Source organism: Pempheris klunzingeri, chromosome 14 (genome assembly GCF_042242105.1).
Source record: "Pempheris klunzingeri isolate RE-2024b chromosome 14, fPemKlu1.hap1, whole genome shotgun sequence".
Lineage (NCBI taxonomy): Eukaryota > Metazoa > Chordata > Actinopteri > Acropomatiformes > Pempheridae > Pempheris > Pempheris klunzingeri.
Window position 1 is genome coordinate 8297372 of NC_092025.1, and position 27051 is coordinate 8324422.

Here is a 27051-nt window from a genome sequence, read left to right on the forward strand (position 1 = left end):
TTATTCCTTTAAAACCTCGAGACCTGGATAGCCTCCAGGCAGAAAAGCTTCAAACACTGCTGATGAGAAGGTATGACACACACTTGACTTCAATTTCTTCAGTTAGTTTGTGTTCGCTAGGAACAGACACCATGGCTCCTCATTCTCTTCAGCTGTGCCAAGCAATTGTCTGTATAGTTTGCTATCCGATCACTATCAGTTTTTAGCTGTAGGAGGAAGGAAGACTGTGGCTCCATCTGTTCACATGGTGGTGCTGAAACACATGGTTTCCTCCTCTTTATCATGCCTGATAGGATAGAATGTCTATATGTTTACCCTTTATAGCCTTGCAATTTTCAGTCTCCAAAGACACTAGATGAGCAGTAAAAACTGAGAGCTGATATATCAAATTAACTGAAACGCATGTATTTTTGCGCATGCACATGTGCAGGTGTACCTGCACTTATAAGTGGTTCAAGATGTACTTAAGTTACCCAGCAGAAGCTTTCTGAGAAAAACACACTCTCAAACATATACTCTGTCAAGACTTATCTTAGCCCTCCAGAGGCAGCAAGACAAAGCTCACACATTTTAAAGTCTCCAGTGGTAAATGAGGCGTTTGAGAAATTGCAAATGCCAGGGAACACACACACTGACAGTTAATTTTTATAACCTTTTGTGAAAAGACTTGCCAAGCAAACATTCAACCTTAGACAGACCCCATCACTTGTGCCCCCATCCACCCACTCACTCCAGCAATTTGCTGCCTGTCTATCTCCATCAACCCACACAAGACCAGCAAATGCTGTAACAGCCAAGACTAAACCAAAATATGTCAGTGCTCTTCACTAGTTGAATGAAACTCTTTTCTGCAACAATAATTTCCTTTCAGTGTTTTGTAATGCTTCAAACAGCACAGTTCATGTTACAATGCCTTAAATGAGTGTATTTGCATTAACAATGGATCACATTACAATTTGTGTGTGAATTGGAAACCCACAGACAATTTTCACATGACTCTGCAGTTCCTCTCAGCTCTATTAAGTGTTATAGTGCCTTTCAGCTGATTGTTTGTACTTTTATAGCCTGCAACATTACTGTTTTAGTTCAGTCTCATGGCTACCATCCACGTCATTTCCAGATGCAGGCAGCAATTTTCAGTGAAAAACTCTGTACTACCTGCTTAGTCATTTGCTGCCTGTCTGTCTCCATCATCCTGCACAAGCTGAGACTAAACCAAAATGTGCCAATGCTTTATAGTAATAAATATTGGACATATATTGGTTGAGTGGCTAGAAATACAACTCCAAATGCTAATGCTGCTCTGTATCTGCTTAAAAAGTGATAAAATGTCAATATTTGCAGCTTGTTTCCTCTGCCCTCAAGTGCCCAGAAATCTATTAAAATGGGTTCAAAAAATGCAGTTTTCAACATAACCACCTCAGCAGAAATTGCATATTGTAGTTTAATAATTGAAGAGACATCATAGTGAGCCTTTAAGCACTGACCTGAACCTCAATGCCATATCCCAGGTAGACAGTAACCAAATAGTTACACTCCACTCCAGAGTCAAGTTGCTGCAGGATTTCGACATTACCCTCAGGGTCAGTGAAATTCAGACCGCATGGCTCTGTGGGAGACAGAGAAAAGACAAGTGATTCCCTTTTTCCCGGACCACTGATCTTTCTGACAGCCCACCTGTGTCTCCATGGCCCTGTAACCCTCTAACTATCTCTGCAGATTTCCTCTCCGACACTGCTCATCTGGGCCTTCAGCCCTCTGTGGCCAGTGGAAAGGACAGGCAGGGCACATCAGGGAAAATCAGATTGTTTTTGACACATGAGCAACTCCGTTATCCCTGGTGGAGGGAAGAAAAGCGGTGTCCAGCATGCGAAATGAACAGCAGTGATGTTGATGACCTGATGATTAATTTTCTTGCTCTTTGGGATGGATGTGTTAAAGGGATTGTTCGAATTTTTTTTTTGAAGTGGTGTTGTATAAGGTACTTATTCATAGTCAGTGTATTACGTACAGTAGATTGCAGTCAGCATGCTCCCAGTTCGGAGAGGCAGGCAGGAGTCCTGGCACAGATGCTAAGCAATTTACAGCTGCCTGCGATGGAAGCACCAACACTTACCCCCTAAAAAATGTCCTACCTAAGAAAAAATTCACATCAGTCTCTGTGTATACTACATTTAGAATATTTTCACCGCTTTACTTTGCTGTCAAACACCCCTTTTCGATGGGGACCTGAAGCTGTTATCTATTTCTCTTCACTCACTTCAAAGCCAACAGACACCATTCACAAAAATAGTAACTTTACCTAGCAGAAAACAGCAGTTTCTAATCTACCGCTGTCTCAGACGGTTAGTTTGCAAGTGTTATTTTGCATCTTCGGTGTTCTAAATTGTTACTGTGGATCAAAAGTCACGTGTTAGTTGACTGATTGAGGCAGCAGTAGCACAGTGTTGTGTTCTGCAAGGCAAAATGTTTTTGTTAATGGTGTCTGGAGGCTTTAACTTGAGCAGAGAGAAAGAGAGAGAGAGAAGTGATGGTGGGCCTTTTTTTAGGTGGCTAAAATAGTTTCTTTTCCTAACTCCATCCACAACAGGACAGCATCTGTGCCAGGACTCCTGCTTACTAAATTGGGCATGTGCTGACTGCATCTACTGTAACAAATACATTAACTATGTATAAGTATAATGTTATGGGAGAGGTGCTCTTCAACTTTGACTTTCCATGAGAGAAAAGGTTATTTTCATGCTGCAGTTATTAATTTCACAAAGTCATTTGAATGCTCTTCTCATCTATAAAAGTCAGAGAAAACACAAACATGTCTACCTTCTGTTTGCATGGTGGTGATGGTGGTAGTTGTGATAATAGTTGTGGACATCGTGGTGGTACCTTCTTCTCTGGATGCTGAAGATAGGTCAGGGAGTGGATGATTGGGGGTGGTTTTGTTTTTCAGTGCTGTTTCCCTAGGTTCCCCTTTCTCCGTCCTCATTGAGGAGGGTGCAATGGTTGCCTCTACAGGAAAAGCACTCCAGGTTTGAGGCTGACCTCTCTGCAAGGATAAGGAAGCCGCTGGGTTGTTGTCACTGATTGAACCTCTGTTATTTGGTGACACTTGAGTGGTGAGGGAGTCCATTGTTGGCTCTACCTTGTCTTCCCCCCAGGTCTTCTCCCTAGTGGACTTCTTTTGAGGGAGAGACATTGGCGGCCTTGGTGTTGTGGGAGAAAATGTGGTCAGTGGGGAGGTGGCAGCCGCAGTGGCAGTAGTGGCAATGTCTGAGAAGGCTGGGGCATCCTCATGTGGCACCAGCTGAGTGACTGGGTCTCCTGCATCTGAGGCAGACACGGAGCCCGGCATGGTGGAATATGCAGCCACAGATCCATCCCGCCTAAAATAGTGTTGGTCCCCCTGGAAGTTCCTTGTAAGTAGGTGCTCATGAAGCAGCAGGCCCTTGAGGACAGGCTGGTGGTTGGGGATGTTCATTGGTGAGACCGTGGTAACTGCCTGGACTTCACTCTCTGTGTCAAGTGTTGATGAGTCCCTGTCAAGGTCCAGTGTCCTCTTACTGATGCCACTGCTCTCCTTCGGACCTAAGAGTAAAAGAAAAAATGAGAAAATATGGTTGTGTTAAGCAAAATATTACAGGCAAAAAAAGAAAAACAACATACATTATGCAACAGCAGTACATCTTTTTGACAGTTTCATTATAGAACCATCAAGTCTGCCAGCCTATAATCTACCAAAATGATGCCTAATGAGGTGAGAGGCTGTCCTCTTGTATAATTCTTCCACACATATTTTGTTGCTATTTAATCAGTTCATTATGCATGTACAGACACGTGCAAGTGTGTATGTGTGTGTACACGTGTACACGCTTTGGGGGAGGTGGTATCAAGTATAATCCCTCATAGTATCCAATATAGAAGCTTTAATAATAGCAGTCTAAGTGGTTGACATATGTAGGTCACTACAAGTAACGTACAGTACGCATGATGTGTTTTTATGGCGCCATAAGTTTTCTTTCTTCAGTGTTAAAATCAGATCGTTTCTTTCAGTACTAGACATGTTGTACTATACATTTTATTGGACTAACATAAAGGACATTCTTTTATGGCTCCTGTGTCCGATGAATACTGACAGCGGAGAGTAGGAGCTTGCAGAAAGCCAGTTTATTATCAAAGACAAATTCCACAATCACACCCTGCAGGCAGTGAGATCTCAGAGCAGAGAAACACAGCGCTGCGAAAAAGTCTGGTTACTTGCAGGACAAAAAGGCTTTAAAACACATATTTTTCGAAGGCATTCTTCTGTATGCTTGTATTCTTACAGATACATGCACCACTTAAAAACGACAAAGGCATTGTTAAAGTTCCACAGGAAATGCACTCAAGCAGTGAGAGGCCAGTAAGCCTGGGGATGCAAACTGCAAAAAGAGTAAACTCAACCAAATGAGTAAATCATCCATCCATCCATCAATTACTTATCTTTCCTTTTGCCTGCACTTTTACTAATTATTATGTCCCGTAACAATCAACATCATGTAAATACATTGGTAAATGAATGCAAGTTATACATGCCAAAACAAAACATCTTCTCTGCAGTGACTCTAATAATGCTAATCAATTTAAAAAGGAGAGACTGAGCTCCAGTTTTAATGAAACAGTCAAACAAGGTTAGATTATAGTAACAACAGACAGATGCATGCAATTAATTATTGGTTAAACAAAAAATAATATCATAATACCACAGGTGGGAAGGAAGCAACACAAACCTGATTATTAGTGAAAGACGAGCACGATTACAGCACCTGTCTTGCCAGTCTTTATCACTGTGTAAAATCATTTACAGTAATGGGAGCACATTTGTCCTGAAATGATGGTGAAAAATTTGCTTCAGGCAAATAAAATCATGGTTCCAGCTACAGCCTTCCTCGCCTATAGAAAGTGACTAACCACATTTAAAGGAACACTGCAGCCCAATTTAAAAATACATCCACTAACCTTTATGCCAGTTTAAACAGCAGCATCCAGAAGGACACACCAACCAGTCAGTTAATGCAGCGTAAATCTTTTTTTTTTTCTCTCTTTTTGCTGCCAAACGATTGCACTGTGGGTCCAAAAGCGCCATATTTACACCATTATCTGCTACGTTTTCCCCACATCAGTTGTTTGGGGAGATCTGATGAATGGATAGCTCCCACCACCTCAAATCCTCCAAACAGTGTAAACATTAGCAGAGATGAACGTCTTTGTGTGTCCTCAGTGGCTTTGACAGGACAGTTATCACGAAATGATCAAATGCTTTCCAGCTGGCTGCTAGTTAGACACACTCAGATGACAAAAAAGGCTTTTTGCCTCATTTAGGAATCGTTATGTGGAGAGAGTTTTCTTTAGGTTTTGATATTCTAGTGCAGATTTGCTGTTCTAAGGTATGTGTTGGCAGGGTTTCTTTCTGTGTTGTTAAGGTAGAGGTAGAAATACAGTGCATTTCTTTGGGAACTGCTGGACATAAAAATAAAACATCTATAGCAATCACCATCCTTTTAGGATGGTGAGGTGAGCGAACAAAAAAAATCATGGCTGACTGTGAATTCTTGCTTTCTTTTTGACTTTAATGCAAACGTCTCTTTTTTCCATCTAATTTTCTGTACTTTCCAACATTTCACTCTACATTTCACTCTACATCTTTACTCAATGCAACTGCTTCCAGCCAATTTGCAGATATAGAAAAACACGAAACAATATTTGGGCTTTTTCTTATGCTATTAATAAGAACCTAAGATAAATATTGAGGGAAAGCGGGAGTTCATATAATCCTCTTATGTGTCTATGCACACATGTCTACATGAAACAATGCTGTCTGCTTTGACACCTTAATTAGCTTGCTGTCAGGGTGACAGTTTGTCTTAATGAATCAAAAAAAGCCAGCAGACTTTTCATGCTCATAAATGAGTGGATGTTGTTGACACAGGCAACAAATGAGTGAGATATCCTTGTGGTGAGCGCCAGGGGGGATGAATGCACCTCAGCTGGACATCAAAATAGATTTATCTTACAAATGACGTCCACACAACGCCCACAGTTGTGTGGCATGGGTGAAAAAGCATACTAATGTATTCTCTAATTATTTTTAAGGCAAGTTTGCCTTCAAATCCCTCTGCCTGAACTGACTTGATAGACTTGACTTGACTTGATAGTTTCACAGCCAGTCTATTGTCTATACTTGTCTAATCCCCATTTGTCCAGTTCTTAGCATCTGATTAAATTATAAACCTTGTACATTCTTTAGCTGACTGGCTCACTTTGGTCTCTATTGATTACAGGCAACACTTGCTTTCCTTCCTTTCTGACACAGTTGCTTGAATCTGCTTGCCAGGAGACAAATGTTGACCCTGGAAAACTGACTCTGTCTTTATTGATTCTATAAGGATTCCAAAACAAGAAGCATACATTTAGTTTTAAAATATGGTACGGTTTAAATGGTGTTGCAATAAATGTGAAACTGTCACATGGCAGAAGCTCTGCCTTGCTCATAAAACTTTGAAACTAAGGCCATTGTAACATTCTGCTGATGCAAGGTAGTTTTACCAGCATCCAGCTAATAAAAGTTTGATCAGGCTATTCAAGAGGAAGAGTAAACAGTTTTGTTACAAAGCCTCTCCCATGCTGAAAGAACTGACACATGGTTTTACATTTTACTGGTTGACACGACAACACCACATTTATCTTTCTTGGCGACAGAAGCAATTCACCTTTTGATGTTCTAAGATGGAGGAGAAACATTTTCTTGTAGCCTTATTCTGTCACAACACAAGCTGCAAAAGCTGCAGCATAAAAGCAAACTAAGCATATTTGACAAGTGAGAGTGTAACAGGAGGTCTTCATGAATGACTGAATTGTATAAGGCTGCCCCCATCCTCATAATTGAAAAGTATAGAGGAATCTCAAAGACACACATTATGGTAAACATCAAGAATTTTCCCTTTGCCAATATTATTGTTATTGTGGAGTCAAATTGGTACCTGAACCCTGCCTCTTATTTTTTGTCTGTCTCCCTGTCTGTCTGTATCTGTGCTGGTCAGCGTTTGACCATCCAGTTGCTGCCCTTCAGTCAGAATATCGAGTGAAAGTGGAAAGTGAGAATGGAGAACTGGGTTAAACCAGACTTTCTCATACACAGATCAATACGGGATCAATGTGTACAGGTTGGAGACCTCACTGTGGTGATTACAGAGGAGCTAGTCCTGCTACCATACTGCGCTCATCACTGAGCCTTAATTAGGTGTTTCAGAGGAGAGAAAAAATGAATTCTAAATGTAATTTGTCATGTTCTTTGTTGGTTGCAAATATGTGCGCAAATAGGATGAATTTCCTTTCTATGGCGGCCAGTGGTCACTAATCATTTCTGTAATTTATGTGAAAAAGAAAATCCTGACAGATGTATAACACTCATTATTGTAAAAAAAAAAGCATGCAGAGCACGCCCATCAAATTAGATTTCAAAATGTAGATTTGAAGAGCATGTGAAGGCTAATAGCGAATTTTGAAAATCATGTATAAAACATGTTGTCTTTTTTGCCAGGGGCTGCATCAATATAATGTGATTGGCCAACCCTGGTGCATCCACATCAGAAATAAATAATAGATTTGAAAAAACAATATAGGTAGAAAACAATAACAAATAATTTATTTCACTGCTTATAGGTGGATGATGCCAATATATTCTCCAAGAATGCTCTGTGTACATTAGCAATAGTGGCTCAAAAACTCCCAGTAGTAGGTTTGGTTTCTTTAATTTCTCATGTACTTTCAGCACAAGTCCTTGGCACACACATAAATGTCTCATAATGACGCAGAAACATTCCATGCATTTGTTATGTCCAGGCTGGATTTCTGCAATACCTTATTATCAGGCTGCCCCAACAAATCTCTAAAGACTGCTGCACGTGTACTGATGAGAACTAGGAGAAGAGATCATATTTCTCCCACATTAGCTTCTCTGCACTGGCTCCTAGTGAAATCCAGAATAGAATTTAAAATCCTTCTCCACACCTACAAAGCCCTCAATGGTCAGGCACCATCATATCTTAAAGAGCTCATAGTACAGTACTACTCCACTAGAGGATGCAGGATGCAGGCCTACTGGTGGTTCCTAGAGTCTCAGAAAGTTGTTCAACCATCATGCTCCTCTCCTGTGGAACCTTCTTCTACTTTGGGTCCTGGAGGCAGACAACCTCTCTACCCTCTCCCTCTCTCTAAGAATAGGCTTAAAACTGCCCTTTTCGATAAAGCTTATGGTTTAGGGTTGGCTCAGGCTGCCTTGGACCAGCCCCTAGTTATGCTGCTATAGGCATAGACTGCAGGGTGACATCCCATGATGCACTGAGCTCCTTTCTCCTCCTCTCCATCTGTATGCTTCATGTCTCTTTAATGTACCTTGTTTTTTTTCTCCAGAGCTTTGTGCTTTCTTGCCTCTCAGGTTCCTGAGGGTCGTGGTCGCGGTACACCGGGCACATTGTTTTGGTTCTCTTGTTTCCATGGATTTTTTGTTGCTAGTGTTACTATGATTGATGATGACTGATGATGACATAAACTCAGCTACCCATTTATTCCTCTGCTGTCATTAAAAAAACATATTAATGTCAACTATTAAATATGACCTGTGCTGCATTAATTCTGTATTGTGCTAATTCTAATATGCAAAGTTGTGAGATCAAATCAGGCCTCTGTTAAATGTTAGACCAGTGACAATTCTCATACATTTCACTTGGGATAAACAGGCAGACCACCAGCCTGTATAATATAGCAGGAGGAAAAAAAATAACTCTTTTTATGTTGTTACCAAAGACAAAATTAGATATTTGTATAGCAACATGTTAAATTGCAATGCAAATGCTGACAATATGTTCATTTGATTTGTTTTTCAACCTGTCAAGTTGACAGAAATTACAACCTTTGCCAGACCCTGATTCTCTATATAGAAACAGGCAGGCCCTGCTCTCACCTGTTTCCACAAAATCACACCCTACAGCCAGCCAATTTAAATTTATTGTGCTTGAAGGACTCCAATCAGGTATAGATGTACTGTAATATGCTGGCACAACGAGTCTACTGTCAGAACAAAGGGATCGTGATGTGCTCTGTCAAGTTCACAGAATGGGTGTCATGGCTATCATGTTTAACCCTTCGCACACCCGCAAGTTGCATTGAGTCGCAGGCAATGAATTATCACAAAGGAATGATGGATGTTAACATTTGTAACAGATGTGCTGTGCATTCTGCTGTGCTGCTAACGGTAAAAAAGTGTTTCGCTATAGGGTGAGCGCAAGTGACAGCAGACATAGGAGCTGATATGACTTTTAATAAAGCTTGTTACTCTGCACCTAATTTAAACTTAATTTAGCGCGGTACATCCAACAGCTAAAAGTAGATACCATGCTGTGCACTCAAGGGTTATGCGAGTAACTGCATTACATCACATCACTCTAGAGCTGGTTAATTGGAGCTAATTCATAAATTAGGAGTGGTAATTACCATGACAGAATGAGATTGCTGTTATCTTATTCTGAGCTGTGGCACAAATACAATAAAATACCATTTATTGTCTTTGGGGAAATTTATTTAGTGAAATGTTTCTTCTGTGTGAGCATTAGGCAGCCATTATCACCGGATATCTAGTTACTGATGCAGAAACATCTGACTTGGCAGTATGAAATTCTCAAAACAGAACCTGGATGGCTCAGTAAATCTAGTCTGCATGTCTTGAGGTCAAGTGTGTTGAGTCAAGGTAAAAATTAATTCACAGTTCTAACTATTTTCTTTTGGCAGACATTTCCTTATACTTTAAAGGTTGTACAAAGGACACTATCACAAATAACGCATGTTTAAAAAGGTGCCACTCTAAATCTTTAAAGGATATGTTGCTTAGTGGAGCATGAACATGCAGGATGTTATGCCAAAAGGTACAAGTTTTTAATTTATTTAGCAATAACCCTCTTAATTCTAACACTACTACTAGGTTCCTCACACAACTTAACATTTTAGTCTCCTATTTTATTCTGTTGCCCTTTTCCTTGCTTTTATCATCCATTTATGTTATCCTGAATTGTATGCACAGTACCAGTCCTTCAATAGTCATATTGTGTTTTTACTATGTGAATGTTTCATGTTTGTAATGCTGCCTCACTGCAAAGAGAACTTCCTCTCGTGAGACAGTTAAGATCGGAGCTGAACTGAACATCTCAACTCGGCTGCTCATTTGTTTTACTCTACATAATGAAAGCATTAGAGAAGACAAATATGGTTTGCAGAAGACTTCTAAAATTATAAAGCATGGTTGCAGTCCCGAGGCTCATCTCTACTGACCAGATTATAATAAAGAGTGTCCGTCCATGCTGATGATGTGTGACTTTCAGGGTGGAGATGCAGGCTAATGCTTTGCCCCGATACTCCATGGATCAATCTCTCAGCCTCCACTGGCTAAGATTACAGAGTGAGCAATCTTAGGGGAATCCTCCTCAAGATGGCAATAGACAGCCTCCTCCCTTCAGTTGCATATCAATGGAGTCATCAGTGAATACTCAGTGCATGGAGAGAGCGCTAATAAGATGGGACAAGACACACTTGAGGCAGGCTGCTGATTGGCATCAATCTCCTTATATCCAGGGGATTTATTTCCTTATTATTAAAGAGAGTCACTAGACAAGCAAATCAATAAGCAGCTTCCGCTGGGCTCAGATGCCAGGCCTTCAGATCACTCTGCACGACTCCTGCTGGGGTCCTCAGCGGAGGTTGCTCAAAAATTCATTCGGGCACCTAAAGTGAATAATTCCAAGTAGTGACATTTGCTGCAATTCCTGCTGTAGGTGCAGATTCTACACTTGTTTGCATAAAGCGATAAGGAGAGACTATGGGAAATAATGGGGTGCAACTGATAAATGATTCCATTAGTTAACTTAATGAATTGATCATTTAATTTGGTTTGTGGGTGTGACAGGAGCATGGAAGTGGAAACAAGTTAAAAAAAAAAAAAGGTAGCAGGAAGAAGATGATGAAAATTAAATTAAGTGAGCACTGGCTGGAAGAATAAGCTTTTCAAACAACAAACAAAAAAGAAAAGGTCACAGTTTCATTCCTCACGCAGTAATTTCCAGTCTAAAACAAGAACAGTGCATCCTTGACTGTGCAGAGATTCCAATTTCAGAGCATCAAATTTTATTTTTACTTTTGGTCTGGTTTTTGAGTCGTGAGGACAGCATATTGAGACGAGACACACTCTTATCCTCCATCTGCCCTTTGACTTCATTGAGCGGAACCATAACTTTTCCCTTTCATTTATTATGGCCTGTCTGTGTTCCGGTTTGTTGAGCATTGTCCTTCACACAGGCTTTAAGCAAACTGTGTCTTAATGGTGCTAGGAAGCTCATAAGACCTGACCTTTAAGCTGGAGCAGAACAAAAACAGAGCTACCCTGCACTACTATTTGCATTAAATCTACTGTAAAGCGCTAAAACAGCAGGGGGTAAATGGGTCAACATTAAACAAAGCTGAACTCTATGGTGAAGGGTTGAATGTGGTTTAACTGGCAATAATCTTTTTTTAATAATCCATCATTTTATTAGCATTTCCAACAGCTGTGTCTATTTGCCTTCCTCTCTGTCGTCTTTGCCTTTCACCTTCTATGTTTTTTTGTTTTTTCACCAGACCACATCTCATACAAATGCCTCGTATTAAAATTACATCATTTTCTGTAATCATGGCAGAATCTTATGTAGAAGTCGGATCCTCGTTGTATTTCAATTTACCAAAATGCTGCATCCCTAGAAAATATTGGGAGGATTGTCTCTTTTCACACTTCATTCCCTCCCATTAGTGTAATTCATCTTTTCATTTTCTTCTCATTTACTCCATGGTGGAGTCAATTAAGAATAGAGCTGTGGGTGAAAGAAGACCAACAGCTTTTAAATCTGTAGTGGATTACTGTGTTGTAAAAAGGGTGTTTTAGCTCTAGTTGTGAAGGAGTAGAAGTTCAGGAATAACAAAAGCTTCCTGTATTGTTGTTATCATACTCCAGGTTTATACTTTTAGCATTGCAATAATATAATACATCACTGTATGGAAGAACACATGTAATGTACATCTGCTGGAGGCACAGGTTGTACATCTGGCTCTGCTCCTGACAGCACAGACATTAGTGGTGAATTTAAAAGCTACTTGATTGATGTCATGCTCTCCGCCTCCCTTCAAATGTATTCTCAGCCCCATAACAATTCCATCATCTCAAGGAAAATACTACTAAAAGGACCTCACATGCGATTTTCTGCCTTATCTGTGTGCTCGTCATAGACTGACATGCCTATGTACGCCATTACACTTGTCAATACTGTGTATCTCATAGGGAAGGGTGTTGTTATAACACTGAACCGGTCACAGGCCATACACAGAAGCAAGAAGACTCATTTCGGCCTCAAGACCTCCTTTATTTTCTTTATCAGACAGCAGAGAAACTCATCTGAAACTAGGAAAATTGAGGTGCCAACGTGATACATCGAGCACCATTGTCTTTGTTTGTTCCGAGTGTGGCTTTTAGCAATAAATAGAGTGCTCCAGTCTCCATGATGGTAAGGCTCATTTGAAAGGAAGTGAGCACTGTCAATGGTTTGAGCGCACGCGGCAGTGTTTGGCGAGGCCATGGGTCAAAAGTCAGTTAGGTGGTCTAGCTTTGCACGATGCTATTTAAGCTGACGTGCATTGCAGTTGAATGAGAGAATAAGAGAGAAGGAAAGAAAGAAGAAAAGCTCACTGAATCGGAAAACAAAGAGACACGCATTTCTAAAATAATGACTTAACACAAAGCAGTAACTTTATTTTTTCATGTTGAATAAATCCAGCATCAGGCAATCCAATTTTTTTCAGTCACCCAAGCAACAATCAGTTGCCTCAGACTTCCTCTCTGTGGGAGTCTTCTCCTGCAGAGTCACCTGCCTTTGAAGTAAGCCTCCTGGCATTCGCAGTGAAATAGATACTGTCTCTGTGTCTATTTAAGTCCAGACTTAAGATACAGTACAGTTTACCTGTGCCTTAGTTCCTACCTGACCAGCTGTTCAATGTGTCTGCCCTTTTGTAGTGCGACATGCACCACTTCTGTGATCTGTGCTGCCCGGTGCACTCACACAGCTGGCTAGCATACAGACACACAGACTCTAAACTGTAACATAACTCTGTAGCTCCTTTGTTTATCAAAGCCATAACCCGTTATTCAACAGCACAAACTTACAGTAGACAAAGCAAACCATTAAATAAAACAGTAACGCTGAGCCATGTTTCAGGATGATATTGAGGCCAGTGTTTTTTTTTACTACCTCTAAACTCTTTGAAATTAAGCTGAAGGTTTGGTGCGGTTTTAGTTGTCTGATGTCTCGCTTCAGGCCAGTCCTGCTCATTTCCACATGCTTCCATGAGGAGCTTGTTAAGTAATCATGACATGAATATTAGATTTCATCAGTGGTTTGTGATGGGGCTATCAAGCACAGGGCGAATCTTTGGTTTTAAGAGGATCGCACACGAGTTTAATCTACAAATTAATGTTTTTTTATGTGTTACAACAGTTTAGCTTCACTTTTTTCAAGTTCTAAAAAGTGAATGTGAATTTCAGTGGATAAGAGGGAAAAGGGGATTTTACTTTAGCAGCACAGGACAGGACTGCAGAAAAGATTTTATCCGAGCGAACTTTGACCTTAATGTATTTACAGGATTGGTTCAGAGGAGGTGGATGGGCAGACTTTCAGACAAAAATCACTTTAGCACTTATGTCTGCCAGAATCTGGGCAATGTGGGCACCACATTTTCTGTGTACTCTGCTGAAGTGTGCAAGCAAAATAAAGTATGATTGATCAACGTGGTGGAACAGTCAGATAGAGCGGACAATGCGTTTGAAATTATTGCAAAGACAGCCACACAGTGAGATAGAAAGAACCACCATTAAATTACCTTTCTTTGAGGGAGATGTTATTTTCTTCATTCACGCTTAGATCAGGACTACTGACTTATTTCTTTATATTACAGCTTTTTATGTGACCATGCTCAGACCGTTTGTTAATAGCTGCAAATTATTTTCTCTGATGGAACGAGCTGGGTACCAGTAGAAAACAGAGAGCAGTTTATGGCATTTGAGTGTCAAGCGGAGTTAAAGGAGTACAGTTGGCAGCTGTCATAAACTTCATGCTTTTTTTTTTAAACCACTGTGGTGGGGTATTACTGTATATTCAGACTGCAGCAATAGTAGCTGTGGTAGTGTTGCATTGATCATTCCTTTTTTTTAACAATGAAAAACCATTTCAAGCATTTGATAATGTAATCGATCGCAGGACAACTGTTGTCATCTCGCATCAAATCTCAGCAATTTCACAAGAGCGTTTTAGAGTACAATTTTGAAACAAGAAACAGAATATAACACACAAACAATAATAAGCTAAATCCTGGAGGGAGCGATGAGAGAGAGAGAGAGAGAGAGAGAGAAAGAAAGAAAGGGAAAGATGTCTTCGAGCTGAGGCATTTTAATATGCTGGCTGCATGTAATGTTGAAATTAGTTTTATGTGTTTTGGCAGGGGAATGCCAGAGAGCAAAGCCAGGTGAGGGCCTGTGAGTACACAAGTCTGAAAACATAAATGCTGTAAACCAAAACACAAGCTGCCTATTGGGAGGTGAGGGGAAACAATATTAACACTGACAGTGATGGATGATGCTGCTTCCGTTAGAGGTCTGATAGATACACGGCCCTTTAGAGCTGAGACGCATCAATTTCTGGACTAAAAGGAGCATTCCATGAGTTTCACATACTCAGGGAAACCTTGTAACGATAGAGTGTGCAGTACAAATGCATTTTTTGCATAAAGATAGATGCGTATGTTTGTGCCAACAGCTGGTGTGGTGCTGTGTGTATCTGTGTGTGTCTGAATGGTAATCACTCCTATTTACTTTCCTTGGCTATCAATAATATCATAGCAAACATCTACAGTTCAAAAAGTAGACACAAATGAAGTCTAGATCAGTTTATTGGCCTCTCATGAGAAACTAAGAGGGAAATCAACCCCCCACTCTAAAGACAATGTATTGCATTGCCTTCTGCTGCTACACTCTGGAGCTCAGATTAGTGTTGCTCTTCACCACAACAGTTCTATTCAATATATCAGCTGGCTGCTTCTGGTATCTTAAGTTTAGAGCGATTCCCTTCAAATTTTCCCCAGATGTTGCTTAACTATGTTTTAACAGCATGGGAAGATGCTGAAGGGAGATTAAGCTCTGGAGGATGAAATAAAACATGAAATAGTTATTGATAGTAAGATGAGATATGATATGATTTGAGGCTGACACATAAACAGAGATCACACAGTTAAACTTAGTTTTAGCGTCTTTGATGTGGTTTTGTCACTAAATGGATTGTGTTTTGCACACTTTTCTTGAGTAATTGCAGCATTTTTACATCATTTGTAAGGACGTGCAATCCACAGTTTCTCTGCTAAGCTGACTCTGTGGAGGCTCATGTCGCTTACTGTAGCGTAGTAATTCTGCGTCCTATGTGGCACGGTAATCATTCTTGATATACGCACAGAATTACTTTATCGAAGACAGGTGAAATGCAAGCACACATGTAAAACTATAATTGGACTGGAAATTGTTTTATATCTAAAGCCATTTTGTAGACTTTAAGTATCCAGCAAAATAAGACTGTGATCACATAACAAGTAGCACGATACTGTGGCTCACAGGTTAAAGCAAGTGCAAATACGCCATGACCATGTTCTTGCACAGATGTAAAAAAGTTGACCTTTTAATCGTTTTTAGTACATTAAAGTGTATTTTTGTGATGAAAAGTATTGTGCACTTGTTGGAAATGAAGACTGTTCTTTCTATACTGTATATTTGGTCAAAGAAAGTGAATAATGAAACGATGCCCTGAATGCAATGATGCTTCCCACAAAAGTAATGATTCGTGAGTTATGAAAGGGAGCGTGGCTAAAGTGTAATATCACGTCTTTTTGCCAGTTGGCTTGACCAGTTAATCAGCTCATCAACTTATCCACAAAATGCTGTACAAGTCTGTGAATCCATTTGGAAGTTATGCACCTTTTTCTGCCACAGCAACAGTCTCGCCCCTTTTAAGACAAATGGCTTGAACACAAACACACACCTTCACACACACACACACACACTTTCACACAAGACAGACAATCACCCTCCAAAGGATTCACAGTTTTTGCCCTAGGATCTTGTGGATAAAGCAAAAGATGTTTTGATCATACTGACATATAACACTTTGGTTATTCCTGTTTTATTAAATCAGCCATCTGCTTTACTGTGGGAGAGTGACTTGCCTCAGAATAGTTCTTTCAGTAGCTGCTGTAAATAACTGCAAATCACAGCCTCTTGTCGCTTATTGCATTAATAAACTGTGACTGATAGAGCAGTGTTCTCTTGTATGACTGAAGGACTGCAAATATTCTGGTCTGATGTTATTTACGCTTCTCAAAGAAAAGGACGGCCGTGCCTCAGGGTGCAGGAGCAGGTTATTTTGAAGTGCTTCAAATTTACCGTACCAGGTAATTGGAGAACATCAGAAGAACCAATGAGACTGAAGCAGCAGCAGATGGCACAAACAAAACAGGTTAGATGAACAAGTCTAGCAAGCAGCTGTTATTCATTGGACACAAACCTCATATTAGCATTGCTGATTCCATGTGCACCATCCCAAAAACACCTATCACTGCACTAAAGTTGCAAAGTTGTTCTCCATTGGCTTCTAATGAAAAGAATCATTGCAGTTTAAAAACTTTTTTTTTTTTTTTTTTTTTTAATTTTATTTATTTATTTTTGTCTGTGCTTTATAGCCTCACCAAAATTGGATTTCAAGCCTGGCTACCCTAAGAGGATCTACAAACACATGTGGTGCAAGAGCAAAGCTGTGTGGAAGAGCACTGAGTGAAAAAATAAAAGAGTGAAAATTAAAGTGGTTTAGCCTGAATGGATTTAAGGGGCTGGAAAAGAAATTTCAGCGCCCAGTCATTCATCCTTTCGCTACTGTTAGTATACATTTTTAATGTAAAGCAGAAATCTTGATGCATTCACCAGGAAGTGTTTCGCTGTCACCCTGATTCATGCAGCTAAATTGTTGTGTGGGTGGCATTGTATTGTTACATTATTAATCCAGTTCTATCAATTTTAGATCCCTGCAAGCAGCAGAACTATGAAGCTGATGCATGACTCACCAAATCAAGAACAATAATGCATTAAGAGACACTTGACACCGGAGTCGTAATTCAGTTTCCTCGAACATAACGTGTCAGTGTGTTTGTTAAAAAACGTCTGAAACCCCCTCTCCTTCATACTTTTACAATGTCACAATTGGAGGCAACCAATAATTCAATAAGCGTGGCGCACACTTCACACATGATTCATCACGTCTCAACCCTCTTTATGATGGCAGGCTTTTTGCCGCGCCTTTATCTGTAGCCATTTGGAACAGGAAATAAATTTTATAGACATGTTTTTGCATTAATTTCCTGTCTCCCAGTGAGAGACTTGGACAAACATAAACAATGTCATATAACTGATGAAAGAGGCTGAGAAGCCTCCAAAACCTTGATCAACTACACTTATATATATTTGATCAATATTATTTATAGTATATACATTATCATCCTTAAAGCCCCAGAAAAGCTGGTTTGAAAGTATTATTCTAAAAGTTTTTGTTGTGCAGTCCTGATTGGTGCTTTTCGCTCTCGTGCATTCATGTAAGACCATCATTCATTGTAAGAAACTTTTTCAGGGCTTGTTTTCAGGGCCTTTAACATTTCAGTCCTCGTTTATTTGGTGACACCTGTGGTTACTGATGGTCGCGGCCTGTGTGTTTTAATGATCCAGGTCCAAGACTGCCATTTGAGCAAATGTGTACCGTCCACTGGGGAAGCAAACACATCTTGAGCTGCTACTTTGTCAGAAATGCAAACAGAAGCAGACAAGAGGATCGACTTGTGTATCTGCGCACAAGTAAGCAAACAAGTTTTGGGCTCAGAGAATTTATCGTATATCTTCGTTTAAAAGAAACACCGCAGGAGCGCACACCAGATTGTCGTTTGCGTCACATCCAGCACATGCATGAATCTTTTGCTGTGAAACCGTTTTGCTTGGCACACACTTTGAATAGCTGCAGGAGAGGACGACTCTATCAGAAACAATGAAAACTATCATAATGAAAACGGTTACATAATTTCAATTGAATGGCTACAGCTGAAAATGACCTTTTATTTTGTTATGAGCAGCCAGTATAAATCATTGGCATAATCATCACTTCATCAAGCTCAGCAGAAAACAAGTGCTTTCTGAACCAAATATGGCATATTTGTCATATGTGTCTCTTCATTGCGCCTCCAGAGTCTCATGTGTAGTCCAAACTGAAGCTCAAAACAACAGAAGCAGCTCTGGACAACTATGTAGCGTATAAACAATTTTATCACAAATAACATCTAGCAAATGTAATTTTACATCCGCCGATAGATAAGAAATGATTAAAGCTTGTAGGTTTTAAAAATCTGTCTAACTTTCTTATACCAGCGACCCGTACGACTGCCTGCAGAGTCTCAAGTGGGCTCAGTGCTAATCCCAGCTTGTCACAGAACAGGCATCATAAGCTCATACTGAAAGTTCTATATGTCTTTTGATGTAAATCCGATGTATCATCTGCGTGAGGCACTGTGATTGATCGGGTGCCATCTGGACCGAACAGAACAGAACTAAAAAACGAAAAACTCTCGGATGAGCATTAATTAGTAGGTGAGCGGTGACACACACTTAGCTGAGAGTGCTCTAACAATGCGGGAAACTCATTCTCTCATTTGCCTCTTTGTTGTCTCCTTTGTGCGCTCCTCTTTGAACTCTGCTGAATATCTAGCGTGGCTCTTCAAGGTCTTTAAAGACAGCAGGTGGTCACCACACCCACGCCAGCGCCAACCCTTGCACCATCGCACATGTAAGAGACGTACATCAAAGCCTCATACTCGCATCTGCAGCTGTTTGTTTATTCGGTAGCTACGCAGCGAGATAGGAAAAGAGCGGCTCTTGATTTTAACATGCTGGAAACATTAGTTGTCTTCAGCATAAACACATACAAGTCTTACTTTCAACTCCTGCACAGTGATCATTTGTGTTGTGTTATTGTTATGCTGCAAAATCAAACCTGTCAGCTACAAAACTGCACTGAGGTGCATAATAAGAGGTTGATCGTATGATCCAGCATACAAAGTTGATGTTTCTTCTGGATTTTTTTCCAAGACAGCGAATCTGTCCACAAGTAGTCAGCTAGACGGACACAGTCTTTCTGTGACAACCTTCCTGTTTGCAATTTCGGATGAGAGATGTTCTCATGTCTGACCTGTTTTTGCTATCATTTGCTTGCTTGTATTTATACCCTGCGGTGTCTCCATGATGAGCTATACAGAGGGTTTATCAACAGTGATTCTTTGAAACTCCACTCAGTTCGAGCACTGATAGATTTGACTGGAAAACAGCATCTCCTGGAAGGTCATGGCCGTAAGTCAAGAAGATGGAATTTCAAACCTTACTTTTCTAACAGATCTGTTCACATTTTTTTTTATATGTAAGTTTAGCAAGAAAGTTCAGACAGTAGCTAAAGAAGAGCTAAAAAAAATCTTGATGTGGCTTCATGTCCATCCGTGAAAATGAAAAACCTTATCAGTGCTGATCAGTATCCTCTGGCAGGTTTCACAAACATGACCCAAAAACTTCCCTCTTATCTGTTTTGAAATGATGTGGACTGACAGTAGCAGTATCATGCATGAAGCAGGGTGAATAATTCAGTGTATTTTTTAAAAGGACAAAAGACTAGGGGAGAGTGACAACTTGTCAGCGGGAGATAAACTGGGCGAATGAATAAGAGATGAAGAAAATAAAAGCAGACGAAGGCAATCTATTGACATTCACTTTTCTGCAGCATCCTTTTATATGTGTTTATCGCTTTACCCTTCCTCTTTTTTCTCTCTCCTTTTGTTGCTGTGTGTTTTAAAAAGAAACGCTGAGATTTCTTCCTGTAAATTTTTCAGTTATTATATGTCAGAGCACATGAAAGCCAAAGCCAGGCAAGCGAGTTCAAAAGGGGTCACGGGGAGAGAGGTGAAGAGATGTTTAATGGTGACTAACATTGGCTGCTAGTGCCTTTGGCCACTATGTGACTCACTTTAACTCCCGTCAAAGTGAACTCAGACCAAGTGTGTCCAACACGGCAGCCATGTGCGGGGCTGAAGGGGAGTTACACGGACAAGACAGGAGGGAAAGGGTGCGGAGCGTAACTAAGGGAGGGGCCAGGAGGCAGGTTCTGCCACGATTTGACAGTTTATGGTCAGTGCATTTATCACAAATGTCATCCCTCATCACTGCTGAGTTGCACCACATAGCCAGAGTATACAAGATATATAGTAAAGGTCTCGATAAAGGCATCGGTGAAATGGAAACTGCTGGAGATAGAGAGAGAATCTGATGATATTTTGCTGTAGACAAAGTAAGTGCAGTCCAAAAGCAATGTAACTGCCTGTGATGAAAACCAGTGACCATCTACAGGAGCACTATTATAATAATTTGAGTTGTATTTCTTACTGTAGCAAGACTATTTCAATCCAAGCTCATATTCAAAACCCATTTATACAAGTGGGATTCGAGTGTTCTGCGGTGATTTGTTCAAGATTGCCTCGTGTGTAGAAAGAGAGAAAAACACAGTAAGTATGTGCAAGTGGCCTTGATGAAGAGTTTTAAGAAGTAGACCTACATATTCTAAGTATGTTCTACCATTTGAAACCACATGCAAGAAAAGTACAAATGCTTGATGCATATTTTTTTTTTCCAGTTGTCAACGCATTGATTGTTTTCTTCCATCTGCAGGCATAGTGATCCATTTTAGAGCTTCCATATACACTCACTGCACATCCCCAACCATATGTTCCTCCCCTGACCTCAGGATTTAAAAGGGCAAAAACACTTATGATTCACAGATTAAGTTGGATATTTGTGTAATCAGATATTCTATGTCTAAAGCCCACTGCCTTGCTTTTAGATTGAGTTGTAAGTGGTTTTGAAGTGCTGCCACTGCTACTCAATAGTGGCTTCCCAATCAAAGTACACTACAAAGTACAGTACATGTTATCAACATCAAAACGCCAAGGTTAGAAATGAAAAATTTCATTTGAAAAACACCTACTGTATGGAATGATCTCTGGCATGCCATAAAGCACATTCATACACAAGGTACTTAATAAGTAAGGAGTCATCTCTACAGCCTGGCTTACGGAGGAGCTATTATCTTGAGCAAATCACCTCTGCTTTTGAATTTCTAATTGAGTTCCATGGTGGCAGAACTGTTCATAATGGATACATAACATCTCAGAACAAAACCCCTTCAATTAGCCACGATACCACTCTGTACTTTGTTTAATTCTTTAGGAGTGTGAGACAATTAGTTAGAAATCTGCTCCTGTACTTAATTTCTCTCTCTCCTTAGTCATATGTATTTAAGTTCTCTCCTGCACTGCATGCATTTTTCTAGCATATTCTTATATCTTTGGAAAAGAGTGAATGCAAAATACAGTCTGTGTTTGTTTGTGATATGGTCATTTATGGGTTTTAAAATCCACAATAATAAAATTAGCCAAAACATTAAAACACCATTATGTATTTTTCAGTAGAAATGTAGTATTGTACATACATTTACCACAGAGCGGGGCTTTAGATGCTTACTGTCCAAAAGTCGATCTGGTGAATGTGTACATTCCCTGGTTAATCTGAGCGGAAAACGGTCGTCACAGTGGCACAAGGTTAAGCGGTCCATAGCACCATGGAAAATACAAGCCCGGTCTAATCCCTTAAATCTTGGCAGATCTACCAGCACAGGGGAAAAACATTCCAGCCAGCATTACTGGAAACAGATACTACGTGATACGCATTGTTTCATTGTTAAATGTTTGATTAGCTCAGCCTGCTATGAAAAGAGCTTTCCCATTTGGTCACCTGATATTTGTCCCATGTTTGGCAGGAATAAATGAAATGGACAATTTGCAACCACTATTTAAATTGTCCCACGGCCCCTAGTTATTCAACTGTTCAGTAGATAAGGAAACATTTTAACTATATGTTAAATTTTTCAATTAATTTCAGTGTGATTGCAAAATTGAGTGCTCAGTGTTTTATGTTAAGTGACGTGCAGACAAGTATAAAGCCGGTCTTCAAAAAGGCCTGAGGTCTTCGTGGCACCAGCAGCCTGTGACTTAAATACTTAAATAAGAGAGAGTCGCTGTTTTGGGCTTGTTACAGCTGTCGTTGCTACAAAGTCAGCCAGCACCCTCACACAGCTCCAGCTACCTGTCTGCTCTGTTCCGTTGAGAGGTGAATACGCAAGCAATCCGACACATCAGTGTGTCAGTGCTGCGAGCGGTGCCAACCACAAGGTTAAAAGGACAGCAACCTTTATGTACGGCTGTTCGCAGAGAGGTTATGCTAATTCTGATCTTAACTGGATCTGAAAGAGTTGTTTTTTTTTGGTTCATTTTCCAGCAGCACATCATCATAGTTTTATCACTTCTCCTGGGAAAAAAAAATTAAAGTAAAACTAAATGAGACATATGAGCTGACTTAGAGCCTGAGAGCATCAGACCTTGTCACCCTTATTTGAATATTCTGGACCTAAAACACAGGCACATACGCACATTCCTCTGCCCCGAAGGGTCAGGGTTAGGTAAATGCTTTCAAAACAAGAAAATTAAAAATGAACTTGCAAATGTGCTACAATGACTGGAAGGATGATGGATCTAAATTGAATATTAATAAGTAAACGTCTGTACGTGTTTGAGGAAGAAAATGTAAAATAAATCTTAAGTCTACTGGGTTCACATACTTATTAATCAATAGTCTTTAAGTTCTTAACGTTAAGCCTACAAGATTGGCATATCAGCACGGATGCATCGAAGGTATTTTGTCCTATAGAAATCTTGTTGTTTCTTTTAATCCATGGGAATTAATTAAATCTCTGTTCTTGGATGATTTTCTTGGGCCTTTTCCTAAATCGGACAACTAGCCACAACACTGTGGTCCACTCAGATGAGGCTCTCTGCCATGCCATATCCATCAAGCTTAGCGTCCACAGCGCTGACGGCTGACTCCCTGGATCGAGGTCTGTGGATGGGGGATGTGTCGCGCAGTACCAGAATGGTAATCCACCACTTGTGAGAAGGTTCATCCAGGGAGCAAAAGCACTGATTGAGATATCTGATGCGCAACACATACTCCCAATGCCTTCTGTTGTCTAATATTCAATTCTTATTGTATTGTTTATCTATTTCAACATTCATTTTCTATGGTTAGATTCATTCTTCTTTATTTATCTATTTGTTAGATTTGCTTTGGAGCTAGGCCCATGACAGTTTCACTACATGTTGTACTTTGTATGATTGTGGATGTGACCATAAAACTCTGATTTATTTTTACATTAACAGGTTCAGTGGGCTTGGTTAATTCCCTACCAAATACTATTATATTACTGTGATTGTTATTTATCAAACCGACCAGCCAGGCAGGCCAGCCAGGCAGCCTCATTGCTGCTCTTTTCAATGCTGCACAGTGGGATTCAGCAGCAGCCATGACTTGCCAACTTGCTTGAAAAGTGGTCCTCTTATCAGCTGGGAATTTATGTCAGCATGTGTAGTGCAATGGCCACATTTACAGATAAAACCATCTATCTCTCTCTGTCTGACGGCCGAGGACAGAGAGCGTAGGTCATGTTGCCGTACCAGTAAAGAGATAGCTGATGAAGGGATGACCCTCCGACACTACAGAGATTGGCAGAGACAGAGTTTTATGCCCAAGAAAAGGTCACTGAAGCCATAAACAAAATCAGGTGGCGAGTGAGCGGGCAAGAGTGTTGATTAAAACTCAAGGATTTTCCTCATAACTCTGCAGAGAGCTTATAAACGAAACACAGTCATCGACCAATCACGCCATCAGTATAACTTAGAGACAAAGGGTAGTTCAGTAAGGTGATAAAGCAGATAAACAGCTGACATTTGAGGCAACAAGTGGTAGAAATAGAGCAAGAAAAAATAAACTGGACGGGAGCGATGGCGCCATTTCATACCGCCTGAAATATTGGTCGGTGCACAGCTTGTGAAACAGGCTAGATTACTGTCATCAAAGATCTTTCAAAGTGCAGACCGCTGAGCTTCACTGAGTTGGCAGCATTGCCTTCTGACAGATTTAGATAAGAAACTGTTTGCTTTACAGTATTTTTATGCCCGTTATTTCTTTGACTGTTGTCATTCTGAGGACATGGAGAAATCGAGTTGGGATCCCATCAACATCTTCACTTTAGATATGAGTGTGTAACTAATGAGGACGAAACAAGAAGAGAGAGCTCATGTTTCCCATCCAGAGGTTTAGGGCAGCGAAAGGATTTCATTTAGCATACTGAGGGGTGAGAAACAGCAGGGGAAACGCTTTTATCTAACGCCCCCTGTGAATATCATTTTGTTTACAGATAATGCAGTGTTGCACTGTAATGTGTGTATAAGTACTTACAGTGTCAATACACATCACCACTTCTTTGTTAAATGTTCAGTCTGAATGTTAAACGTGCAGTTTCTTTATCAGATGTAGAAACGCTTTTCCCTGAAATGTCCATAATGACGGCAGATTGACGGAGACCATCAGTAGATCATGCAAGCGTCTCTATCATTCCAGTGGAGTGAGGTCCAAGTCACAAGTTAGGTGGGAAAATTATAAAATATTAAGCTGCTTGTCAGAAATTGGCAACGGAATCTGCACCGACTTTGCATACTGCTGATGCTGCAAAGAGATGCACAATGGCATTTCATTACAACATTTGTGATTGAGTGCAATTGTCAGGCTATGAGCTGTAGTGTCATAAAATACATGTTTATTGAGCAAGACAGCCAGACTCAGACAGGCGTAGTTTGTCTAGACAGCATCAGCAAAAGGCCACATGGCTCAATCGAAAGAGAGCAATTTTCAGCAAACATGGATTAGATTAAGAAGTGATTGAACAAATAAACAAATGAGCCCACATGTGGATCTCACTGGTAAAAAAAAAATCATAAACAATCATAACTTGTAAACCTTGCAGCAGCAGCAGATTTGGGCTGCTGTGGTTGAAGTAGTATAAGAGCTGAATTTTAATGGCATATCTGTATGAGTCAGTGGATAAAGGCAAATCTGTATGAGTCAGTGGACTTTCTGTATCTGAACTTGTCATGATGTTGAGTATATGAATAAGTCTTACACAGCCTTTATCACAAACCAGTCATATTCTGCCACCTTTTTTTTTTTTGCTTTGAATAGCCACAGGAAACAATGACATTCTATCGGGGTTTTTTGTTTGCTTTGTTTTGTTTTGTTTTCTCATTTTCAGCTAATACTGTAGACCGGTGCAACCATGGTCTCTGAGATAAGATTTAAAGCTACAGAATAAGACAGCTGTCATTGGCAATCTGTAGTTTCTTTTTCTCAAAGAGGTCCTTTGTTCTTCTTACTTATCATTCACTTAAGTGTGAAGGGAGGGATGCTGTTATCAAGCCTGAAAAGTATTGTAATTGATTAAAACTACTGAGGGGGACAAAAGGACAAAGAGAGTTAGTAAGACAGACAGTGAGCTATGTTTTGGAGGAGATGATGGCAGGAGAAACCCTGGCCATCCAGCAGAATTTTAATTACTGCAGGCAGCAGCACTTCTCACAGACTAATCTCCTCCACAGTAGGATTTATAGGCATTACTGATGCTGACAAAGTGATTGCTCAGGGAGAGATAAAACATTATAAAATAAAGCATGAAAATGGATATGAATAACAGTTCCTCCTCAAGGCAAGGTTGCTTTACTGTTTGTTTCACTAAACTGAATTGCTTATTAACAGACTGCTATGGATTATTGCATTTTGTAAGAATAAGTGTGCGGATGTATAAAAGCTTAATGAGAAAATTTGATTAAATTTGAAAAAAAAAATGTATTACACTGATCTGTAATTATGAAGCAGTTTTCTTCTAAAGAAACTTGAATAAAAGTCTTTGACTGGAATTTAAGCATGTGTGACATTCCTCCGCAGCAAAGCTTAATGCCATTTTAAAGCCAGTGAGAGTGGGGAGCACTAATGATGAATTCTACACTTGCTGTGATTTCTAACGCTTGCAGAGAGAGTTAGGACACCACCACCACCACCCCTCACCCCTCCTTCCCCTTCCTCTTTCCCCTTCCTGACATTTCTATTATTGAGAAACAGCAACTCTAGGATAGCATGCTACTGCTGCCATGCTATATCCGCTCCGACTTAATCCTCCTGGCATTTCACTAGCCTGCGTTCCTTCCTCACACACGCCAAACTATTCAATATTTAATCCACTTTGGATGGGATTACCACGCTATGGGTTAGTTGAAATTTTTGGCAGGGGACGGCCTTATCAATGTTATGATGCATGGCAACTTTTCTCTTATTTCCCTTTGACTATGAAATGGACCGTCAGTTGATTGTGCTCGTTGAGTGTGAACAAGGATTGATGAGAGGTTTGAGTCGGCAGAGAGAGTTCCTAATGAACAAATAAATCAAACATCTCTGCGAGATTGAGCCAGTGTCTCACCACTTGGATCGCAAAGTCACACCACATCAGACTTGCTAAAGAAGATGATCAAGGGCACTAATTGAATTGCAGTGCAGTATGCCCCACCCCGAACAACCGCAGCTATCACCTAAATGGGTATTGCCTTTAATTTCACAGCCTGAAGTCAATTTCACAGCCTGCAATCTCCATATGTTTATCTACAGAAATTTAATTTCTGTTATTAGTGACAGTCCTTCAGCCACATGCTCACAAGTTCTCATACCCACTCACACACATGCCATGAACAAGACGCACATTCATATCCTCAATGAACACACATACACCCACCTCACGGTTTACATGTGAGAGCAAGCATCTTGAAAGGATTCAGAGCAAACTATGT

At 40.2% G+C, this 27051-nt stretch overlaps 1 protein-coding gene across 1 annotated transcript in view; it reads right to left on the minus strand.

The window, feature by feature from the left end:
* Window positions 1–27051, minus strand: part of LOC139213348 (seizure protein 6 homolog) — a 63227-nt gene that overhangs the window by 33286 nt on the left and 2890 nt on the right. The window contains exons 2-3 of the mRNA XM_070844025.1: window positions 2821–3582; window positions 1488–1609 (exon numbers count right to left, since the gene is read on the minus strand). Of these exons, the coding sequence (XP_070700126.1) occupies window positions 1488–1609; window positions 2821–3582 (884 nt within the window). The remainder of the gene's footprint in view (window positions 1–1487; window positions 1610–2820; window positions 3583–27051) is intronic.